General features: G+C 36.9%; 1 protein-coding gene across 23 annotated transcripts; it reads right to left on the bottom strand.

The window, feature by feature from the left end:
• Nucleotides 1-2,329: 2,329 nt before the first annotated feature.
• LOC18432816 (polypyrimidine tract-binding protein homolog 3) lies at nucleotides 2,330-13,633 on the bottom strand. Of its 23 annotated transcripts, none has more exons than XM_088872159.1 (17): nucleotides 13,461-13,633; nucleotides 10,448-10,795; nucleotides 10,170-10,316; nucleotides 9,088-9,154; nucleotides 8,924-8,995; nucleotides 8,739-8,815; nucleotides 8,365-8,452; nucleotides 7,633-7,765; nucleotides 7,329-7,393; nucleotides 7,177-7,226; nucleotides 6,990-7,031; nucleotides 6,803-6,863; nucleotides 6,459-6,519; nucleotides 5,909-5,952; nucleotides 5,672-5,779; nucleotides 5,438-5,581; nucleotides 2,330-2,946 (listed from the first exon to the last, which is right to left on the bottom strand). In XM_088872159.1, exons 4-17 carry the CDS (start codon nucleotides 9,142-9,144, stop codon nucleotides 2,557-2,559), a joined length of 1,392 nt encoding a protein of 463 aa, XP_088728285.1. In that variant the 5' UTR covers nucleotides 9,145-9,154; nucleotides 10,170-10,316; nucleotides 10,448-10,795; nucleotides 13,461-13,633; the 3' UTR covers nucleotides 2,330-2,556. The 23 variants fall into 23 exon arrangements, with proteins under 23 accessions (XP_088728285.1, XP_088728293.1, XP_088728279.1 ...); XM_088872167.1 differs by having other exon boundaries at nucleotides 6,459-6,516; XM_088872153.1 differs by having other exon boundaries at nucleotides 9,088-9,172; nucleotides 10,416-10,788.
• Between the last annotated feature and the right edge of the window lie 9,223 nt (nucleotides 13,634-22,856).

Here is a 22,856-nt window from a genome sequence, read left to right as displayed (position 1 = left end):
CTCACACCTTGGTCCAACTTAGACTCACACCTTGGTCCAACTTAGACCAACCCTTGATCCGAGCCGAGACTCGTGCACCATCTAGTCTAGATCTTAGTCTAGGTTCTAGCGTAGGTGTAAGCATAGAGTTGCCTCTAGAGCTAGACTAGGCTTACCTTAGTTCAGGGTCTGAACCAAAACTAGCAAGTCTAGGTCCCAGTCTAGTCTTAGCCTTGATCTTAGTTAAGGTTTTGCCCCTAGAGTCAGGCTGAGTGCCCTAGGTCATTGAGTTTAGATCTTACCTAAGCCTAGACACTAGATCCCGGTCAAAGAAATTCATCATGTCGGTTACCCAAGGCGATTATGATGACCACTCCACGACTGACTATAAACCGAACCTTCCCAAACCTAGGGACTAGTATGCCGCAATCCCTTGGGATTACGGCCAGAACTCGAGCCAATCCATTATCCATCGTCCAGGTCTTCAATTAGAAGCCGAGTCCCAAGGATCCACTCCTTACCCTGAGCTCTGCATGGTCCGAAAAGTTGGCTCCGCCCGAAAAACATTGAACAGCCAGGGGGTCCGCTCGAGCATTGTCCTACGTAGCCACAGTGGGAGCCGTCGGACCTTAGGCAACCAAAGCAGGAGCCGTGCGAGGGAAGAAGTTCATGTGGCATCTAACGCCAATTCCCACAACTCGAACCAAGATAACCACGAGATGCAGCGGTCTCAAAACCAAGGCCTACTAAGGTTTAGGAGATCCAATCCAACCTCGAGCCACCGTAGTATAGCCGATGTCTTGAACATTGTAAGCAGCAGAGGCGTCAATTTAGATCACCCCTAGGTGAGATGGACATCCAAACTTCCCTTAAAAGTCTGGTTGACTTAGGTTACACTGTTCATGCTCCAGCTCACGGGTCAAACCCAAACCAAGTTAACGATATAGGCCAACCCCTAACACAATCGAGTCGGCCGATTCTTCAATCGGTCCCCTTAGTCCATCAGGTCCAACAAACTGTGCCATTTTCGCAACCGACGGTGACACCTATGGGCCAGTATGCCCCTCAAGCACAAATGTATCAAAACACCCCGATAACCGCGGCTCATCCATCACAAGCCCAAGCAGGCCAACATATACCCCAAGTCTCGACTCATCAGTCTATGCTTGGGAACCCACCGACTGGTGGACCTACTCTCATGTCTAATACCCAACAAGAAGGCACCTTAAAAAGTGATACAAGATATGCTTGTAAGGATCGATATGCACAAAATCCAACCCCCAGAGGCCCATGTTCATGAGACCCTTTGAGGCATGAAAGACCTCCCCCTGGGTTTGTCATCTCAGAGTTTAAAAACAAATTCAATGGGAAGAGTGACCCAGATATTTACGTCAACGCGTACCTCCTCTCTGTTCGAACCTTGCCAGACAGGCCTAACCAATTGAAGGCCATGTTTTAACAAACTTTGAATGGTGAGGCTTTAAACTGACATCGGAGAATAATGACCGCTCAACCACACATAACTCCAAACGAAATATTCAACCAGTTGATCTATCATTACCGTGGGTCGACACCAAGATCTCTTTCCCTGGGCGAGCTCAGTGCAACCAAACAAAATCCAGGAGAATCCTTCGAGGATTTAATCAGTTGATTCCGCGAGGTGGCGACACGGGTCATCGAATGTCCACTTACTGACCCAGCTAAAATCTCCATGGGCTTAGAAAATGCAGCTCCTGAATACATGACCTTCTTTAGCCAAGGACGTATCCCCCACTCTTTCGACTCCAGGATCGAGCGAGTGACACGACATGAAAGGGCGAGAGGGACACCCCTCAGTACTAAGCCCGATAACAAACCCACCACGACTTCCCAGAATAAAAATAAGAGCAACGAAAAGGGGAAAGCTTATGATCAAGTTAACGAAATTGTCGTTAATGGACCGGCTCGGGGTTCAGCCACCCAACATAATAGTAGGAATCAAAATCGAAGGGATCAACCTAGAGCTAATGCTCAAAATAACAATCGAATGAGAGAGAACAACCTCTCTCCTCTCAAAGACCCATTAGAAAAAGTGCTGGAATTACTCTTGAAGAAAAACATGGTTCAACTCCCGCCACCATCTGAACCACCATTTGAGGTTAACGATAAGAACAGATGGTGCAAGTGGCATAGAAACCATGCCCATGATACCCAAAAATGTTTCTACTTGAAGCGATTGATTCAAGGGTTGATTAATAAAGGCAACATCATTGTTGGACCTAGAAGACAACCTGTTGAAGAACCTAATCAAGTAGAAAACGTTTTATCCAAGTAGAAAACGTTAACACATTATTAATGTTAATATAGAAACTTAAACCCAAAGCTCTGAATACCTATTTAGCCAAGAAAAAACAAAATTCAGTCTCTACACCCACTCAAGAAAACAAACACAAAAGGCCTACAGAAAGCTCAATGTTAAACTTGAACATACCGCAAATAAACCAACAAAAGAAAATGATTGGAAAGCCCAATCTCTCTCACCTCGCAAGGGCATTCTAAAACATTCTAGAACCCGCGGGCATCTGCATTACGATGATTCTAGAGGCTAGGGAGCTGAGAGAAGGAGATGCGGATGACTGCATGGTCAATGTTGGTAGCATGCTTGCATACAAGGGCCTCAGTGGCCTGCTCCTCGGTGTCAAAGAGTACAAGGGCCTGCTTCTTTCCATTCACCTCAAACAGCTTGCTCCCAACCACAGTCCCATGCTCCTCGACGTGGGCCACGATCTCATCCTCAGTGACCTCGGGAGGGAGGGTGGAGATGTGGATCATCTTGGTGGGTGAGCAGCAGTAGCGATAGCTCTTGGCTGCATTGCGGTTGAAGCGGTTGAGGGTGGAGCCTGAGTAGTCATGGGTGTCCGTCCCAGGGGTAATGTGTGGGTGCTTTGAGAAGTTCACATCCATAGGCTTCCCAAATAGCATGGCTCCCTGAGATCTCATTAATAAACACAGAAAGATAAATAGAATAAGCATTTAATTTGAGCATATTTGTGGTAGACGGGGTTTTTCACCTAAATCTATGGAATTAACAGATCAGCCTCGTCTTTCACAAATGATTAAGAACAAGTTCGATAGCAAAACTGAAATTTCGAAGCTCTAGATAGTTTGGTAATTGGGTTAAACTAAGGCATGACTTTCATTTCAGCCTAATTCAGATATGAAATTAGAAATCCATGCAAGATGAATACCATAAAAGAATTCATCTCTAGAAGCAAAAAAAGTCAAATTTTAACATCAGGAGTCAACCCAGGCCAAAACGGCCATAGATACATGGGGGCCATTACATACACAAAATATTCAAGCAAGGACAAGCATCTGCTATATTTTATTGGGAATCTAAAACACCAGTAAACACCAAAAAGCTTGATAACCTCCAAAAGAGAGGTGGGGCTTCTTAGCAAAGAACCAATAACAGTTGCTTTTGTTTCAACAATTTGCTGTTGTCCATTGTGGCTATTAACAGAGGCTCTATTTCAATATTTAATTTTGGTATAAGGGGCACTTTACAATTTTGAGTTTGTGCTAGAAAATTTCTTCAAAAAATTGAAATATTGATCTTCTTATAAGTCAAAAAACTCCAACGAAATTAAAACACCATTTCCTTTTTAATTTGTCTTTCAAAATTGCTTGATATGTAGGTGTCTGTGACACCAATCTCATTACTTGTAATATTTTGGTGTTCTAAGAAACTGAACTTTTGAAATACATTCTTATACTAAATTATTGTTTGGCGGAAAGGGAAAAATTGGAAGGTGTTTACAGTGATTTGTGAGTTTTTCTTGTCCTATACTTTGTTTACATTTTCCTCTTTTTTTTCTGAAATGTAAACCACTATATTTTGAGCTTATTTGGAAATTGTAGGTTGTTTTTTATTTTGTTTTGTTTCACTTTAAAAACTTTAATTCATTTTTTAGCAATTCTTTTGCATTTTATAAGGCTTTTAAGGCACTGTACATTACCTTGGGCCGGGGCTGAGTCTGCTGAGTTTAAAAACATTGTTTGGATGATTAAACAAAAGACTATCTTGGCTATGAAGTTCTAGCACATCCATGGCATTACTAAGATGCAACTCATCAATTGCTAGGATCGGACACAAGGTAATTTACTTTTGGGAGCCAATTAAACCAGTTAGCAATGACTCGAGAGAAAAGGATAATGTCTTACACATCTACCCGTTGCAACATTTATCCTGGACTCATGGGCAATTATTATTGCTAACCAGCTAAATTATCCCATTTCTCAAAACCACTTTCCAAGTATTCTCTCTCTCTCTCTCTCTCTCTCTCTCTCTCTCTCTCTCTCTCGGATACCGTGGAATACCAAGTTGTTGTAAGGAAGAAACAATGCAAAGAAAATGATGGTGGTATTGGGTGGAAGAACAGCCAGAGTACCACAGGAAATAAGCCAGAAAAACCAAGGGGTGAGCTCATGGATATCGTGTGATTAAATGTAAAGAAAAATTCATGCTATGGCCCAGAAAAAAGTAGTCAGCATATCAAGAATATTCTCAGACAAACATGAAAGCAAGCTGACAAAATTATGGGGTTTTCGCCAAAGACAGTAACGACTGTACAAAAGGGACCACTAATCAGAAACTGTATCAGGAATACAGGTCAAAAACACCAGACCTGCAAGCAGTATATATCTATTGGAGAACTTCATGGACATGAAAATCCATGACAGAAAATAATCCCAGAAGCGATCTTGAGAAAGAGAGAGAGAGAGACCTGGGCTGCCAAAGAAGGCCAGGAGGGGGGGGTGCAGGGGGGGCGATTGTGTTTGCATCTGAGCCAGGAGGCTTAGCCTAGGGAATGTCATGTTTTCTTTTTCTTTTTTTCTTCTTTTTTTTCTTTTTTTGGAGAGAGAGGAGGGGGGGGGGGTTGCAGAAGAGAGAGTCCAGGTGCTGAGGTGTCCGTGAGAGTGAGGAGAGAATCCAGGGAGGTGGGTTTGTTACCTGTTTGAAAAGATAATCCTCACTTGAAGAACCATTGGCAGCTAGTCGGTTGATCAATGATGCATCTTCACAAATTATAGATGTGCAAAAGCTTCATTCCCAATATGCTCCCAAAAAGTAAAAGTTCATTTACAGGTCTGGATAAATGCTAAAAATAAAGGTTACCATTTCAAAAGATCTCACCCACCTCCACAGTATTCTCAATCAAAACCAACATTACCTAACATGTCACAAGGTCAAAGGAATGTTTTCAAACGCCTACCGTTCAAAACACACCCCAAATGATAGATATGAACTGCAATTTCTATATTCTAGCTCAATGAGTAATGTCTTTGATCACAAGAAAGAGTAATCAAAGTGGTGATCATATCAGACAGAGTAAGGGGTGTCATAGCGAACTATCCTAAAAACAGCACTAGCACTTAATATAGGTCCAAGAAGGAAATTATCAAAATAATAACAAACCTTCAAGAAGTGCACAGCCAATTCTGCTTGGAAACCATCTCCCATTTGGATAAGCGCATGATCAGGTTTGTTCTTCAACATTTTGATGCGCAATATATTTCCATATATGGAAAATAGATTGAAAAGCTTATCTTCATAGATTTTCTGCACACACACATACACATAGAGAAGAAAGAGAGCAGTAAGAAACACTGAAGTTGCTTAAGATAGCAGCAGAGAGGGGAGAGAACGTACATCAGGGTTTAGATTGGAAACAAGGAGAGTACATCTGTCATTAGTGCCAGTTATTCCTGGAGGCAAGTTTCCACCAAATGCAGCTGCAATGGATGAAGCAGCGCCCATCTAATTCAAAAATAAAGAAAGAGAAAAAATCACCAACAGGCAACAAACCCATATCCACATCTTAGTTGCTCACTAATATAACGCCTGTAACAGAAAACAAGGGTTAATTTGTTCTGCAAAAGACAGCACCTGGATAGGGCCCAAACCAACCCCACCCACCTGTGGAAAAGCCACTGCAAACACAAAACATCACTCAGCAAATTGCTGAAAATGCACCAGAAGAAACAATGACGAAAAACTATTTATATAGAGGAAGGCAAGCAATTTTAAATAAAGGTAGGTAAATTGAACAAGGAATATTCAATGGACTATGTGGTCCATACTGTACTCGTTCACCAATCCCCGACACATGTTTGAGGATTTTTTGAATCTGAATTTTTTTATATTTCTTGATTAACCTTGTGACTAATTTCCAATTAAAAAAAAATGATTTTGAGCTCTTAACACACAAGACCATACACCCAACAAATGGATGGTCCTGATTAACAGAGTGGGGATTCATTTGGAGTATGTTTTGAGCTCTATATCTTCTATTTTTCTTATATCAATTTTAGAGATGACTGAATGTCTCAAGGGTTTTGGGGTCAAACAAATCCTCCTTAAATGGTGTTTGGGGGATTGGTTAACTTGTATGGAATGGATAACGATGTAAGTTATTCCTATAATTTAAGATCAGCACCTGGCCTGCCTCCTCCAGGTTGAATGCCATATAGACCCCCTGAATCATTATAACCAGGCTGCTGGAAAAAAATATGAAGAGACATGAGTTAAGCAATATCATTGGGAGCCCATTTCCAATAATAAATATAGACCAGATTAAATTTTTTGGTCACCATAATCACCAATACCCATATTTAAGCCCTAAAAACCACAAGCCCCAGACGATAAGAACAAAAAGAACTAGTCCTAGAGACATGACCCACAAAGACAAAACAATTACTTTCCATCAAGTGTATTTGCCCACACGCAATGGAAGAAATATACAAGTGACCATCCTATTAAACCCCAGGTCAAATATTGTACCATAGCTCCTTGTGATGATCTTCCTTTCTGGTCAGCAGGCAAGGAAGGATTTGTGAAGTCCCTGCAGAGGTATAAGAAATCAGATTCATAATAATCTAAATGTAAAAATTATCTATAACTCTTCAACTGGTAAATCACTTCTGGGCCCAATGAATGAAACTAAAATCTACAAAGAACACTGAATTACCTAGATCTCTCATTGTTGAAGTGCACTTGCAACTCGGTGAGACTGAAAAGCGAGAAAAAAGAACGAGAGGGGAAAGTAAGAATTTCAGCAAACATAGAGAACTGAATAGCAGGGGAAAAAACAAGAACGACCATATAGGAAGCTGATAAATCAAATTCAAACAGAATGAAATAGATGAAGAATGTACTTTGAGAATTGGACATCAAGCTGACAGCAACCATCATAGATATTGCGCCCCTGCAGAAAAAAAGAAAAAATGAAAAAAAAATACATCTTAGACTTTCATAAGTCCACAGCACCAAGTTTCCTATAGACAGGCTCATAAGTGACAAGTAATACCTGAAGAGCAGTTCGGGCCTGAACAGCACTTTGGAAAGCTTCGTATTGAATAAGGGCCTGAAATCCTGCACCAGTGCAACAGCAACATCAAATACTATTTACCAACTGAATCAAATTAGCTACCTAAGGTCACTGCAAGCGATAACTGAAAAGGGCATGCAAAAACACCATATTCAATAACAAAGAGAGTTCTTGACAATGTTCTGCATGAAAACTGCACGACATCAACCATCAAAACAATCTTCAAGGCAGAAAGAAGGGATAGAAGAAAAAGAATAGATAGAGAAAACTAGAAGAAGCTGACCGGCGGCCTTCTGAAATGTCACAATCTTCTCCACATAACCATAAGGGGAAAACACTTGATGCAGCACTTCCACTGTTATAGGATAGAGCAGGTGATGAACTGTAACTAAGAGTATTCGATTGGTCTGTGAATCCTGAGCCACCGACAGCAGGCCAGCAGAAAAGAGACAAGAGAGAGAAGAATATTAAAGAAACCAGATAAGCAAATAAAAGATAAGAGAAAGAGTCACCAGCCATTCCATCAGAGAACAGCTTTGTCATACAATGAGTCGGATATGAGAAAAATCATAATTTGCGTTTTCATTTTAAAATGACCCTTAATCCAATGTTTCCCTTTCTACGGCATATCATTTGACAAGCTCTTTTGTTGAATAATTAATGTACTATGAAGCTTTCTTTAAGAGGACTAGTTTCAGTTTAGTAAGCCTTCACCTGGAATAGAATTTTACCATGTAATATTCAGAAGAATGGATATTAGAATCACTCAAAGATGCCCATTAATGTGCAAAATGTCTGTTGACTCTTCTAATATAAAGAAATGAATGTGCAGACTCCTCTAATCTCAAGATGTACATGCCACAAAATTGTATATTACATAGATTCTTAATATACTATCAAAATCACTGAACAACCACAACTGAACACAAGTAACAAAAAGTCAAAAACCAACAGGAAAGAGGAATTCCTATCCAATATCTGATAAAATATGGCTAGAAATATATATCTTACAAACCTGATCCCCATTATTGCGTCCCTGACCATTTTGGTCCGCTGTTGTCAATTCTTGATGAGACGAGAATTGAATATAAACATTTCTACCCCTAAAAGAGAAAAATAACATTTGAGACAAGGTTACTAAAAAAAAAAAACCAGAAAAACAACTCCTTGCCAAAAAAGTATTCATGTGATACGGAGGAATAACAGTCAGCATCAGTTTTTCCTAAAAGACGTCAGAAATCATCCCACGAACATTCACCAAAATTGAATGGAAAATACACGAAATGGTATGACTGGATTTGCTCATTCATACTGAGGTAAAATATAATCTGAGACGATCTTTTGACAATAAAAATAGCGATCAGATACGGAGCATCATCCAATGCATACCTGATACTTGGCTGAACGGTTGTATAGTATTGCAATGCATTGACAGCAGAAGCCACATCATGCATTTGCAGAAGAGCCTATATGAGAAACAATTATATTGATGAAATTGGAAAAAAAAAAAAAAATACATGCAAACAGAGACAGAGTAATCACTAAAAAGTTCAGCTCCTAAATGTATTAATAACCTGATTCTTTGCACGTAGCATCACAACTTTCATAACAGCACCAAAAGGTTGCACCAACTGATGTAGGTCATGCTGAAATAAATAAATTAAAATATGGTCAGAGACAGCACAGGCAAATTAACAAATGGTTTCATGATGTAGTGACAAGAGATCATCTAAAGTACCTCTGATATTTCATGTCCAACATTACGGATGTGAATAACTTTGGAAGGTTCTACCATCTTGAGGAACCTGTGCCAAACATAAACTCTGTTGATCCAAAAAAATTTAAATGCAGATGTAAGACAACTAATTAATAGTTGGGATAAGGCTCGAATGATGATGTGAAAACAACTGATTCTAAACAGTGTGCAACTTGGTCAGATCAAATATTCACAAAAAATGAAATCTAAGGTCTCCATAAAAATTAAATGGTATTTATCCCATTTAACAGCAAATGCATATAGATAATACAGAGTATAATTGTATCACACTTCTATCATATAAGGACTTAAGAATTTATAGGGCACTTCACCAGTGATCAATACCTACATGCCAAACCACTGTAGGAAAAATCGGAAGGTTCAAATCGGAACCACCTGGTTAGATTGGAACCAGCCAGTGTGGCCGCTTTCGGTTTCAGCCGGTTTTGGTGAACCAACTGGGTATTTTAAAAAAAAAATCAAAAAAATATATATAATTCCAAAAAATAAGGGATTTTGTTTATAATGCATTTTTTAATGTTCTTTATCATTTTGGCAAAGATTGGAAATTGTTTTGGCCATTAATATTTATTCTTACATTTTTCCCATCTTTGTTTGGAAAATTTCAAAAATACCCATTGGCACAAATCGATTCTCTAAAATCCATTTTTTCATTAATTTTCAACTTCACTTGGATGTGCTTTGTTTAATCATGCTTTAAATATACCTTTTACATTTTATTAGATTTTCTTTTGTATTTTTCTTTTTAAACACTTTTTTGACCTCCCGGGACTTGCCCAGTTAGGCTGGTTTACCGGTTAGTGCCGAATAACCTCTTACGGCCCAAGTCCGATTAGCCCTTCCGGTTCAATTTTTCCTAAACTGTATCAAACTGATTGCACTAAAGAAATTTTGGGTTTCTAAAGTAGATTCCTTGTACTAATGAACTCCACTAATTCTTTGCTTTGTCTATAAGCTTCTAACTTTGAAGGCATCAAAACAAGAACAATACAGAGGCATTAGTAATTTATAATGCAAAAGAAGGATTGCAAGAAGTTCAGTACCAGGTTGTGCCTCATCTTATGAAGATGCCTTCCGCAATTCCTTTTTGTAGAAAGAGGAAAGGGAAGTACGTGATGTCACATGAGAAAATAGATTGAGAACAAATAATTTCATCATCACAATGTGTTCGAAAAATTCTAGGTGATTTCCTACAAGCCAGTAAAAACCTCAGTTAACAAAAGCAATAAATTCACTCATTATTCAAGAGCATCCTAGAATACAAAGCCTCAACCAAGAAGCATAGTAACTTTGGATAGATTGGATGGATGATATCCTTTGCCTGTAGAAGACAAGTTGTCAAGGAGACATATGAGGGTGAGCTACAGCAGTCACAAGCCTCCCATCATATGAGAATAATCCTCGTCGGCACCGGTTGTGACATGCAAAAAAATATCCATTTCAAACAACAATAGGCAACTGCACACAAATATTCCATCTTCGCGAGTGTGAAATCGGTTTATTAACAATCACGTCAGGACATTATGAAATATGGTCACCAGCAGTCAAGATTCATAATGTCTCCCTTGCCTTTTCGGTGCGTAAGTGGGGTCCAATCCAAAATTTATTGCAGTCGAAGGTTTGAAACTCCATCCATCAACCTCATGTTTGGGAAATGACAACCTGTAAGCTTGAAAATTTACAAAGATTCTAGAAATTATCTAAATTGCAAATCACTTAAAATGGAGATCTCACAGATAACAACAGGTATTTGGGAATTTCAGAGTTGCATGGGCATAATAGTGTTCCACAAATCTATAGATATTACAGCCTCTGTTTGGAGTGCCACATTTTAACTTCACCAATGGAACAATTTGTTGCAAGTTTATATAACAGTCAACTACATGATTAATTCTTTCCATAAGGGGCACAATCGACATGAAACACAAAAATTTTGAGATTGTGCAGCTAGTGGAGCATCTAACTACTAAAGTACGATGCATTGTGGAAGAGGGTTTCAAAGCCCAAAACATTCAGGCACTCAGGCTGCTAAGGAGTTGAAGAACATCCATGGGGCAGAACAGTATTTCAAGGTTGTCTGTACCCAAGATGCTGATTTCTCTTTTCAGAGGCTTAAAGAGTCTACAAAGACGCCATCAAGGAAGAAGTAAATAAGTAATGACACAAATCCTAATCCAGGTAGTTAGGATAGATTAAGGAAGACTCTAAATAATGCATGGTTTGCCCATGAACTATTCAGACTCAGACTTCAAGTCTGTGAAACCTATGCAATCGAATAAATGGAATTAGAAATTCATAAGTGGATGGGAACTCATATACTATGGTACATTCCAACATGGATTTGAAGACGGATGGATTCAATGAATAAAAGCATGTAGATCTAAACAAATCTTGTTTCCTTTTTGAAGAAAATAACTCAACTGTTATATATTGGTAACATAAAGTATTCTTCATGTATATCACAAACTTTTCTAATTCGACTAACTTTAAAGAAGGGTTCAGAGAAAGTGAACCAACATTTATAACAAAAGTTTCTATACTAACTAACCTCAGATAAGGGGAACCAAAATCGGAATTCCTTTTCAAAAAGAAAACAAAATCCTTCATAAGTTAATTCATAAATTGGAAGGTCTCAATTGAATGCCCCACTATACCAAATTCAATTCCAAATGTGAGGTTGGAAAGTTTTGGCAGAGAAAAGAAGCTACAAAATCGGCTACCAAATTACTTGAAAATTCATCAAACTTGGAAGGTAATGTGTGCAAGGAAATGTCTAGGGTGCCTAGGCACCCACCAATAGCAGGCCCACCTAAGCAAGCCACCTTGGCCTAGGTGAGGCGTATAGGCCTCAGGTTTCCTCAAGGTGTTATAGGCACCAAGGCAGATGTCTTTTGATACAATAAGTATGACAAAATATTTAGATGACACGGTAACTTCGGGGATTTTCCCTCTATCTATTAGAATAACAATAACATGTGGGGGCTCCTGAGAGGAAAACACAGGCTCAGTGAATTAACAGACAACCTAGAGTTGGACAGGATGGAATGCCATTTAAACTCATGAATAACACTTTGGACTGATTTATTATTTATACAATAAATCTATTTGAGATCATGAGATCAGTTCGAAACACCTTGAAGGACTTTAAGAAAGAAAATTTTCCAACGGATTGTTGCCAACAAAAGAAAGAGGATGACCTTGTCCAATGGAAGAAACGTGTCATCCATAGGAATAGAGAGATATTCGGTAGTTTGGATGCCAAATTGGTCAGTTGGTTAATAAAGAGTTGTTCGCCAAATGGGAAGGACATTGAAACTCGACGAACAAAGAACTATGGATTGAAGTTCCCTGGAATGAGTATGTGATCAATAGCACAACGACAGGGGAGATGAAAGAGGAGGAAGGTATGAGGAAGCAAGGGGCAATCAATGAAGTAGTGGATGTTTTCTCCGACAACTTATGAATAATGATCAGGGAGGGTCACCAGTGTTTTGGTAAGCAAACAAGAAGGGAATCCATTTCGCAGGAGTTTTCAAAGGGCAATGAAGATGATTCGAACCAGTATGGTATTTGGATGCTCACTTTAAAGAAGAATTTGTTTCGGAGAAGGCAAGTTTGAGAATATATTGACCCTTGCTAGGATAATGTTAGGACATGATGATGATATGAAGAACGATACAGCGGGCTTGGACTCAGTCAAAATCCATGGTAAGTGGTGTTCCTATAGAAACTTGGCGTATTTATAGAGTCATAGATAGAATGTATTACTCTAAAGAACACTAATATTTATATGCACACATAACATGGTCACATACACATTGCCAAGATATGCACACATTCTTTCAATTTAGTTCGCAGCACACCCATAATAAGGCTCTCCGAATTGACATACACCTTATGGGCTTATTTAGCAAGCCTCAAAACCCATAACAAACCACATGTAAACAATGCAACATACAACTATCTAAAGGATCAGAAAACCCCAAAAATCAGACACAAATTAAGTGAATCAACCATGACAATCCTTCTCAATTAATTCCCCTTACTCAAATTAAAACTAAATCAAAGCTTAAAAGTAGATAGACACAAGAAATGCACTTTGCATCTTTATTTTCATGATGATCACAGGTTTTCCAGGCCTAATAACATTTGTCAAGAAAATATTGCAGAAATATAATCTTTTAAAATGGAAAATGGACAAAAAAAGCATAGACGATTCCAGACAGCCACATAAAAAACCACCACTACAGATTAGGTTTCATGAGATGTAAGATGGTAAACCAAGAAAAATAAAACACAAAACATGGAGAGAAAGGGAAAGGGATGAATGGTACCTTTTATTACTTTGTTTTTCCTCTTCAACGATTTCCTTCTCGTCCTCTTAATTGAAAGAAACCCCGAACTGGTGTGTGTGTGTGTGTGAGTGAGTGAGTGAGAGAGAGATGGAGGGGAGGGGAGGGGAGGAGTGGAGAGAGAACAAAGCTGCAAGGGTTGGCTGATGAGGGCTAGGAAGGGCATGTAATCGTAATAAATAATAATAAGAGCGCGAGGGGATGCGTATTTTAGAAGGGGAGAGCGTAAAACGAGTTTTCACGAGGAGAGAGTAGGTTATGCTCTCGCGGGAGCATAGTGCACATATACTCCCTTGGCCAGAGTACCACTGGGTCATTTTTGTCATTATAAAATTTCGGGAATCACTTACAGAATTACTCGATGATTATTTTCAAAAGGAAAATTTTGAATCGTGAGTTTTGTAATACTTAGATCTTACTTTCTAACAATTGGATGGTTTATGGTAGACTTTTTTGTTTTCAAGTGCATAAAGAGCCGAATATCTTTATGGACAGCCAAGCGTGCATATGTAGTAATGCAGGTCGATTACTAAATCTAATTTTTTGATAAATTTTGAACTTAATTTTTAGGGATATGTAATCTCTAACATTGAGATCATGAATATGAAAAAATAAGTATATTTTTAAAATTAAAAATAATAATTTTAGTAAAACATATTTGGACCGTTAGTTTCTATTGTTTTTAGATAGAACACCTACTTGTATTCATTTTTAAGATGGATGCTTTATACTTTTAGGACCGCATATGTAGTCATGCGGTCCAGCCCACATGAGACAATTTTCCTATCTTTATTGGGATTAGCCTATGGCTTGAAAAGGTTACATCATCAAAATTTAACTTTTTAAAATGAAGTCTAGATTGGTTTTTTACTTGAAGGAGTAAATAGATATTATACTTCAAAAAGAATATAAAAGTTTTTGGCTTTTTATGCGAGGGAGAGAGAGAGGTGGGGAAATACATATGCTATGTAGCAGTGTTCGAAAAATCAAACCCTCCTTGGAAACCGACCAACGGCTGTGTCTGAGTAGCCAATAAACATATCGGTTGAACCGGCCTAACCGAGTAGGTTCTAGCCGGTCCAAAAAGTATTACAAAATCTAAAATAAAATATAAAAATTTTTAAAAAATATGAAAAGTGTATTTACAGCATGATTAAACAAAATATATCTAAATGAAGTTGAAAAATAGTGAAAAAATGGATTTTAAAAAAATCAATTTGTGCCTTGGAGTATTTTTAAAATTTTTAAAAAAATATAAAAACAAGTATTCATCGTCAAAAAACTTTCTAATATTTGTCAAAATAAAAATAAATAAATAAACTCAAAAACACATTACAAACAAATTCGTTATGTTTAGTGTTTTGTGTTTGAGCGCTATGTGGATGAGTTTTGTTTCGGAGCTATCTGGATGAGGATAGAAATAGAGACGACGGATTACATGTTTTGCGATTTTAAGCCTCTGAGAAGGTAAGGAAAAAGCACAAGACTTGACAATATGGAGGGCCACAAGCTTATCATGGTCCCCATGATATTTGGGACTACAATTACAATTATAAGGAATGGGGGTATATGTCCTTTTCCTTTTATAATTTAAAATGGGAAAATAACATAATCTCCCTTTTCCCATATGTTAGCCAAATAAACCCTCGAAGTCCACCAAAACCTCATGGGACTCGTGGCAATTTGCATGTCAAAGACCATCCTATCGTCATTTTTCTAAATATAATGGTTCTAACCTTCTTGAATCTTTAAGAGAGTGAAACCCAATTTAGTTTATGATATAGAGAGGGGATCAAGAAGTGAGCTTTTATTTCAAGTTTACACTAAATTGGATTTTATTTATTAAACATGGTTAGAAATGTAAAAGTTTTACATACCAAATGATGTGTGTGTGTTGGGGAATAGTGTTTTGGCCAAAAAATTACTTTGTGCGTATCGTGAAGTTTCTATAGATCCAAAGATTTAGTTGGCCACTAAATTTGGTGAAAGGGGGGCACGTCATTTTTCCTTTTATGTTTTGAAACATCAACATTGTTTTGATCACCCATGTGGGGAGAGTGTCTATAGCTGTCGATAAACTTAAATCTCGCCATAAAAAATGACGCACATTTTATTTTATTTATTTTTGTTCTTTTACTTGTGGTAGACATCCCACTCTGGCTAAGAGGATTGTCCCAAAAATATAAGGTTCAGACCTAGAGCCTTCTCAAACCTACCCCGGACCCAAAACCATGCTTTCAACCCACCAAAATACCCCAATGTGTGATGTTTAGGATTTACTAGGAATGATTTCAAAACAACATGGTTAGGTTAGGGCATCACAACGTGATATCTTGTGTTTTATTTCTACCACAGGTGAAGGACCACTTCCCAACTGAATTGCCTAAAAAATTCCCCATTTGTTAGCTTAAACTACAAGAGGGTAATGCAATAAAGTCTCTTCTCAATACACCCCATAGAACAACTTGAAAATGCAAAATAACTCCTAGCATTAACTAAACCCTAATTAAATTGGCTTAACCCCACTTAACCAAGATTTAAAACATACATAGGAACCCTAAACACTCTATTTTACCCCTAACCCTATGTAAAACCTTCCTAATTAGTTTAGAATCCAGCGTAGTTAGCCCAAGTCTACCCATATCTTAAACTTTAGATTTAGGCCCTGATTATCCCTTGACCATCCTAATTAATCAAAACCAAAAATTTGTCCCAATTAAAATAATTGGAAATAATAAAAAATGGTTTTTAAACCACACAAATGCTTAGCAGCAACAAAACGACACTAGACGATGAGTTTGGCTAGGTGGCTGGAAAGCGCTCTTGACAGAGACCCCGCGTCCACACTCAGGACCCAAGTTGTGCATACCCCTCATGGATCACGCACAACCCAGGTAGGGTCATGGTGAGATCAATGGCCTAGATTGGGTCATTGCCTTACCATATTTGTTTTGAGATATGCTTTGAGTTTTGAACGCAATTCTTTCGACCCATCCGGAAACTATGCCTCTACTTTGACTCAACCCTTGCCCCTAAAACCCTAGAAACCTAAACTCTGACATAGATTTATCCCTAATTCATCTAGGCTTCCTTGAAACCACAATGAGCTCAAGCTATCTCTACGATCCTCAAAGAAATTCTAAGAGCCCTTAAACTCAAGCTTATGGACTACCATGGCTAAGCCCTAGATTGTCGTGGTCCATCCTCACTTCAAAGGCTTCTCAATCTCTGAACAAGCATTGTCAAAATCAAGTGTCTGTAGCTCAGCACTATGACACTGATTGCTCTTTGATATGCTCTAACTCGGGTCCTACTCTGAGTGTCGGGCTAGTGTGCCAAGCTCACAAGTAGGCCCACTTATCTCTCTTTTTTTTCTTTTTTATTTTCTGTACTATTTGTCCAGTTTCATTTTATAATCTCTTTCAAAATCATTCTCTAAGCCTCCTCCCTATTTTCTAAACTTTTCTTGATATTTAGTCGATACAATTGGTGGACCACCGAAAATGAATCGAAAGATTGACTTTTTTTATGGTCATTTGATAGAACCCATTTTCTACCTTTGATAATGTATAAACAAAGGCAATGGAAGCTTTGCCCTTTCTTGCCTCTCAGTTTCACACAGAAAACAATAGTCACTAACCCTCGAGGTTACATATCCAAAACTTGAAGCCATAGAATTGGTTGGTTGGGTTTTACTAGAGTAAGTGTATAGTATGCTCCCACTAGAGTGTAGAATCTTTTGGCTAGGCATAATAAGCTAATAATGTTTAATATTTTGAGTTCTTGGACTTTTGGTGAACCATGGTCTAAAATGTAGTATAAGTTTTGATCATACTATACAATAACTACTAAGGCAAATAGCTACTTGTGAGAATTTTTTATTATTCAAGACGTTGGGATCCATCTGAATATCACTGAATGATTATTTTAAAAGAAAAAATATCGGTTTGAGTTCTTGAATATTTAGATTTTTCCCTCCAATAATTGGATGGTTCCTATGCAAACTTGGGTGATCATTTTTAAGGCACATGGAGAGTGAGAGTTTTTTTCTTTTTTTAGGTTGATATTATGTTTCCAAAATTTGGGATCTAAAAATTAAATCTACCATGTGTTTTTCCCTAAGGAGTAGATAGATAGTATACTCCTGTGGGAGAATCTTTTGTCAAGTGGTAAAGCAGGTGATCAAGTCTTTTTCAGACAAATCTATAGAGTCTTTTTCATACAAATCTATGGGAGAGTAGAATTTTGAAGTTAGAACATTTTTCACTGAGGGAGAAAGACAGGTTCAGAGAGAGAGAGGGGTTTCAGAGTTAGTGACAGAAACAGAAAGGGAGAGATGAGTAAGGGCCATCGAGGTTTACACTTACATTATCCCTAATTCTAACCATAATTTTTCAGTCTTTTAAGGAATTTGTTCGATTCCCTTTTGCAAACCTCAAATCTTAAAGAATAACAAAAAATTGTGTTTCAAAGATTAACTGAGTTTTCAGAGCTTCTTATAGCTCTCTAAACGTGCGTGTTAAGATTGATAGAGTGAGATTTTTGTTTGATAGAAGATTCAGATTTTTTTGTTCTCAACTTCAAAGAATACAAGAACCTTGGGTTTCTATTCATAGCTTGTTGATAGGAGAGAGCAAAAACATATTCCGAGAATTTTATTTGTCATTGGATTGATTTGGAGCTGGAATTCATAGAAACTGGAATTCATGTTCTCATTGATATTCTTAGAGTTACTTGTTGAATTGCGATGGACGTGGGTGTTTCATTTCTGAATGTGGGTTTATAGAATAAAGATGGATGATGTGAGATTTTCATTTTATATAGAAGTTTCATGTTATGTACATTCAATTTCAAAGAATACAAAAATCATGGGTTTTTGCGAAGTTAACGCTATATTCATAGGATATTGATGGGGACAACATAAACATATTCCTGGAATTTGTAGAAATTAAAACGCATAATGTTATTTTTTGATGATGGAGTTTGGTTCTATTGGAGTTTAGTTTGTTGAATATTATATTATCAAATTGGAGCTGGGGTTTCATATTCTTAACTACACTTCAGTCTTTCAAACCTAGGAGTATGCAGACAACAACATATGAGACCAAGGCTGCATTAGTTATAGTAGTTATGCATCAATATTGAAGATAACTAGAGATTTGGTACATGATTTGGACTGCTAATATCAACATACCAGCTTTCCTCGGGTATCTTGACATGCTTACTAAAGTGGGTTCGAACATGGCATGATTTTATAGCACTTTGAGCAGAATTTTGAGTTGGTTGAGGGGATGAACCTTATAGTGGGCTGGTTGAGGAACGAGAGGAAAAACTGTATTTGCAAAATGGTGAGTTTGTTCATCACTTTTGAACTTGTTAATTTCTACGGTATGCATTATTTGCATTACTTCCCCTTATTGCACCTTAGATTTGACCTTCTCAGCCCTCAATTATTTGGTTTTCGGCTTCAACTTTCAATCTTGACTCCATTGCATGGGTTCGTTTAAGTTCTTCAATGGGTTCTCCTTCTACAACATCAACTTCTACCATGATAGGTATGTTTCATCCTTGTAGAAGGAATTACAGTAATTAGAAGAATTAAACAACATAATGTAGAAGTTTTGATATTATGTGCTTTAATGTTCAACAAGCAAAAAATGTAAGAATTCCAAAAGGGAACTCTTTGGTATTTTCAATAGCAAGTTCGAGAACTGAAACTGGAGGAGACGTCTCCCATCTCTATTGGCCCCATCCAAGAGAACCCCATGAATCATGTTTGTAAGAAAAAAGATTGTTTGTCACTGAAGTATTGAATGAGCATTCTCTTATGTTATGATGATTTAGTTTTTCTTTTCTATTAGCATATTATTGGAGTTTGAGACATATATTCTAGATTTTTCAATCGACTTTGTTGAGGATTTATCTGATTTTCACATTCAATTTGCATCTCTTAAGTTCTAGTAATTCGGTTTTAATTTGAGTGACATATAGTTAAAGAAATGAGCATTTTAATTGGGAATTTATTAGGTTTTGATGCATTTTTAGATGCTTCCTTTCAATCTTTCAAACAGGTTATTTATTGAGTACTAAATGTTAAAATTAAAACTAGGATTGGTTGTTTTATTGAGGACATTTTAGGATTTGAAGTAATCTACTTTTATTGGCTCTGTCAATTATGGCTTCATCTTGAAGAACTGCGTCATCTAAGATCAACAACTAATAAATATGTCCAACTTGAGTGATGTTTAATGGGGATTTTCTAGTGGTTTCCTACTTATTAAAAAAGAGATGTTTGACACACACATTGACTTTTCTTATTGTTTGCACACGTTCACTCACAAAGAGTAGTCATATACAATGCAATGTCAATACAAGTCACAATTTTAGATCATCATATTACTACCTATTGAAACCAATTTTAGGCTCAAATATATGAGTGAACCTATGCTGATGAATTTCATCAAAGATGTATATTGATTTGGTTATATTAAGTCCACTTTAGTTACATGATTTGCTCAAATTTAATATGATATTTTGCAATCTAGGAAAAAATTCGGTAACCTTTGATATGAGGCATTGGGTTATTGTTTATATATTACAATATAATCCTTTCAATTTTTGTTGAGCAGATCAGTCCAATTTTTTTACTAAGAACCTTTTTGGGACCATGCTTTCGTGAAATTTTTATTGCATTTCAGTGTTCATCTTATTGCCATATTACATATGTCAATGATCATCCACATTCATTGGGATTCATTTTTTAGTGTAAAATGATAAAAAGTATCATAGGAATGAAGCATTGTAAATAAATTTTGACCCATGATGTGGAAATTGACCATGTTTCGTCATATGTGTTGGGAAACATGTTTCATCACTTTTGTCGCCGCCTTTTCTAAGCCATTTCGATAACAATTATGCGGAGGTTCTTGCCCTTGAAGAAGGTATTTATCTGGCCATCCAGAAATATTGATTTCCTCTCCAAGTAGAAAGAGGTTCATTCTTACTTGTGAATACCATTCATGATCATTGTCGAGCCCCATAGAGGTTACATACGGTTGCAGTAAACTGCTGGAATAGACTTTCAAAACGAATATGATCAATTTCCCATATTTTTCGGGAGGCTAATGTAATAGCTCTAGAAAGATTCTTTTAGTTCTGGAGCTACTATTTGGCGCTTTCGACCATCGGACTTTTTTTTCCTGCTTTTACTTCATGATTTGGCTCAACCGCCTTGTTATAAAGTTGTAAGATAGTGAATTGTTTAGTATTGAACTTTTATTTATGAAAAATGAGTAGGGGGCCTTCTCCCCTATTGACTTACTCCAAAAAAAATGTATATGTGCATAGTTTCTGCATTGAGACTATATGCTTCAATTAAAATAATCAAATTTAAGTTGAGGATCACTTTGAAATATTGTTTTGACCAAATTATTGACAAATCAAGCAGGAATTTATGGATGAATACTAAAATATAGAAGATTTTTTGCATAATTATGTGGGCCTTTAGTGCACAATTGACTAAAAGCATGCAATGAATGAGTTAGAGTAAATCTTAGTTTCACTCTTTAACCTTTCCATGTGGCAAATTGAGCAAGTAATAGTTTGTATAAACGAACTGCATTTTCTCATTGAAAATCTTCAATGTATTCTAAGTATTGAATTTATATACTTTCTATGCTAAGATGTGGGGAATCTAACGAGAATTTTGTCCATAAACAAGTTTAAAATCTACAAGTTAACATCAGCTTACCCTTCAATTCATCTATTGCGCAACCTTAAGAACATCTCTTGGTTCCTGATCGCTGTTACAAGGCTTTTCAAGGAGATCATCTTAAAGTTCCTTTGAATTTGATGATACTTTTATCATTCAAAAGTATCAGAGTAACAAATGATGGTAGAAACGATCTCCTGGTTTCACTTAAGACACTGGATATGGTGCTCACCAAACTTGAAATTCTCCTGCTTTATTAAGTCACTAAGAATTTTCCTTTCTTTTTTCTTTAGCATGATGAACTTAGTTCTCGGTTTTTTATTATTTTCATGTAGGAATTCATCTTGCTTCTTATGAAATGGCTTTTGAAATGCTGTGAATTCTTCCAATTAGGTCAATAGGAATAGAGTTACTTGATATTTTCCATATAGAGATAAGACAATAGGGATCTTTGTCATGTTTCCTTATAAGTGACAAGATCATTTTTAAATTAGTTCTAGAGGACCAGGAATATCCAGAAATATGAACATTTCTCATGGTTCTCAATTATTTCTTTTTTATTCCTCAGCATCTCTTACATTCCATGTTTGAAGATATAATTTATATTTCTATTGGCTTTGCTAATTGGAGGCCTTTTATCTTTTGAAAACTTTCCCATGTGTTTGCTTACAATCAATATAAAAACTTGATCATGAGCAAAACCTTTAATGAATTTGATTGGGCATGGAAGTGAGGAATTGCTTGTTTTCGCTCATGAGCAAACCTATGTTGGAAGCTTGAAAGGTAGTGAGGTACTATTTGGTAGTGGGTGATGATGAGGATGATATCACTTTTGCAGGCATGAGGAAACATGAGGATTAGGGAGGTTCTATTTGAGGGTTTTCATCGGAGATGGTTCTACAAGCTCCCTTGTTTCATTGGGCTTTCACACTACTAATGGTATCACTAAAACTGCTTGTTAATAGATCATCGTCCTTTCTATAGTCTAAACTGTATTACTGAAACAATCATAATTTTTTGTGATAGATTTACAAATTCGTGCAACTATAATGTTAATTAATTATGTGCATGGAGTACTCAATTTTAGTGAAACTATGTTGGCTTAAAATTTTTTGATGTTAAATGATTGTACTAGACAATTGAGTTAATTCTAAAGTGAACAATTTTACTTTTATTGGAACTATAATTACCTCCTTTGGTTTGATGTCATATCAATTTTAATCTAGAAATTATGCATTGAGGTTGCAATCTTTCATGAATTGTATGACTGTGTGAAATGAAAAGTAATTACAATATAAATGTTTAGGTGATCAAACAAGGAGAGGTATATATATATATATATATATATATATATATATATGGGAGTAACTATTGTACGCCCATACGCGAATGGCCCAGATTGAATCTGGGCCATTCTCTGGCCAATCTGAAGCTCACGAATGTCCAATATTGTTTGAATTTTAATTTTTTTATAAATCCAAATCAATTGAAATTTCAAAAGTGTGTTCTTATCATCAAGGCACACCTAATAAAAATATAAAAAAATTAATTTGTAAAACAAATTAATTGACCAAAATACCCCCCGAAACTTTTCAGGGGTATTTTGATCAATTTATTTCGTATAAAATTGTTTTTTTTTGTATTTTCGAAGAACACACACCTAAAAT

The sequence above is a fragment of the Amborella trichopoda genome, chromosome 7, assembly GCF_054954075.1.
Source record: "Amborella trichopoda isolate Santa Cruz 75 chromosome 7, AtrichopodaSantaCruz75HAP2 v2.0, whole genome shotgun sequence".
Lineage (NCBI taxonomy): Eukaryota > Viridiplantae > Streptophyta > Magnoliopsida > Amborellales > Amborellaceae > Amborella > Amborella trichopoda.
Note: the sequence above shows the minus strand (reverse complement) of the source record. Positions and strands in the feature narration are given on the sequence as shown.

Excerpts from the sequence above, each read along its gene's own strand:
- LOC18432816 (XM_088872159.1), bottom strand. The coding sequence starts at position 9,144 with ATGGTAGAACCTTCCAAAGTTATTCACATCCGTAATGTTGGACATGAA. Across the intron at positions 7,766-8,364 it reads GACGCAATAATGGGGATCAG|GATTCACAGACCAATCGAAT; the intron begins GTTTGTAAGATA and ends TCGGTGGCTCAG. Across the intron at positions 5,953-6,458 it reads ACCTGGAGGAGGCAGGCCAG|TGGCTTTTCCACAGGTGGGT; the intron begins GTGCTGATCTTA and ends TTGTGTTTGCAG.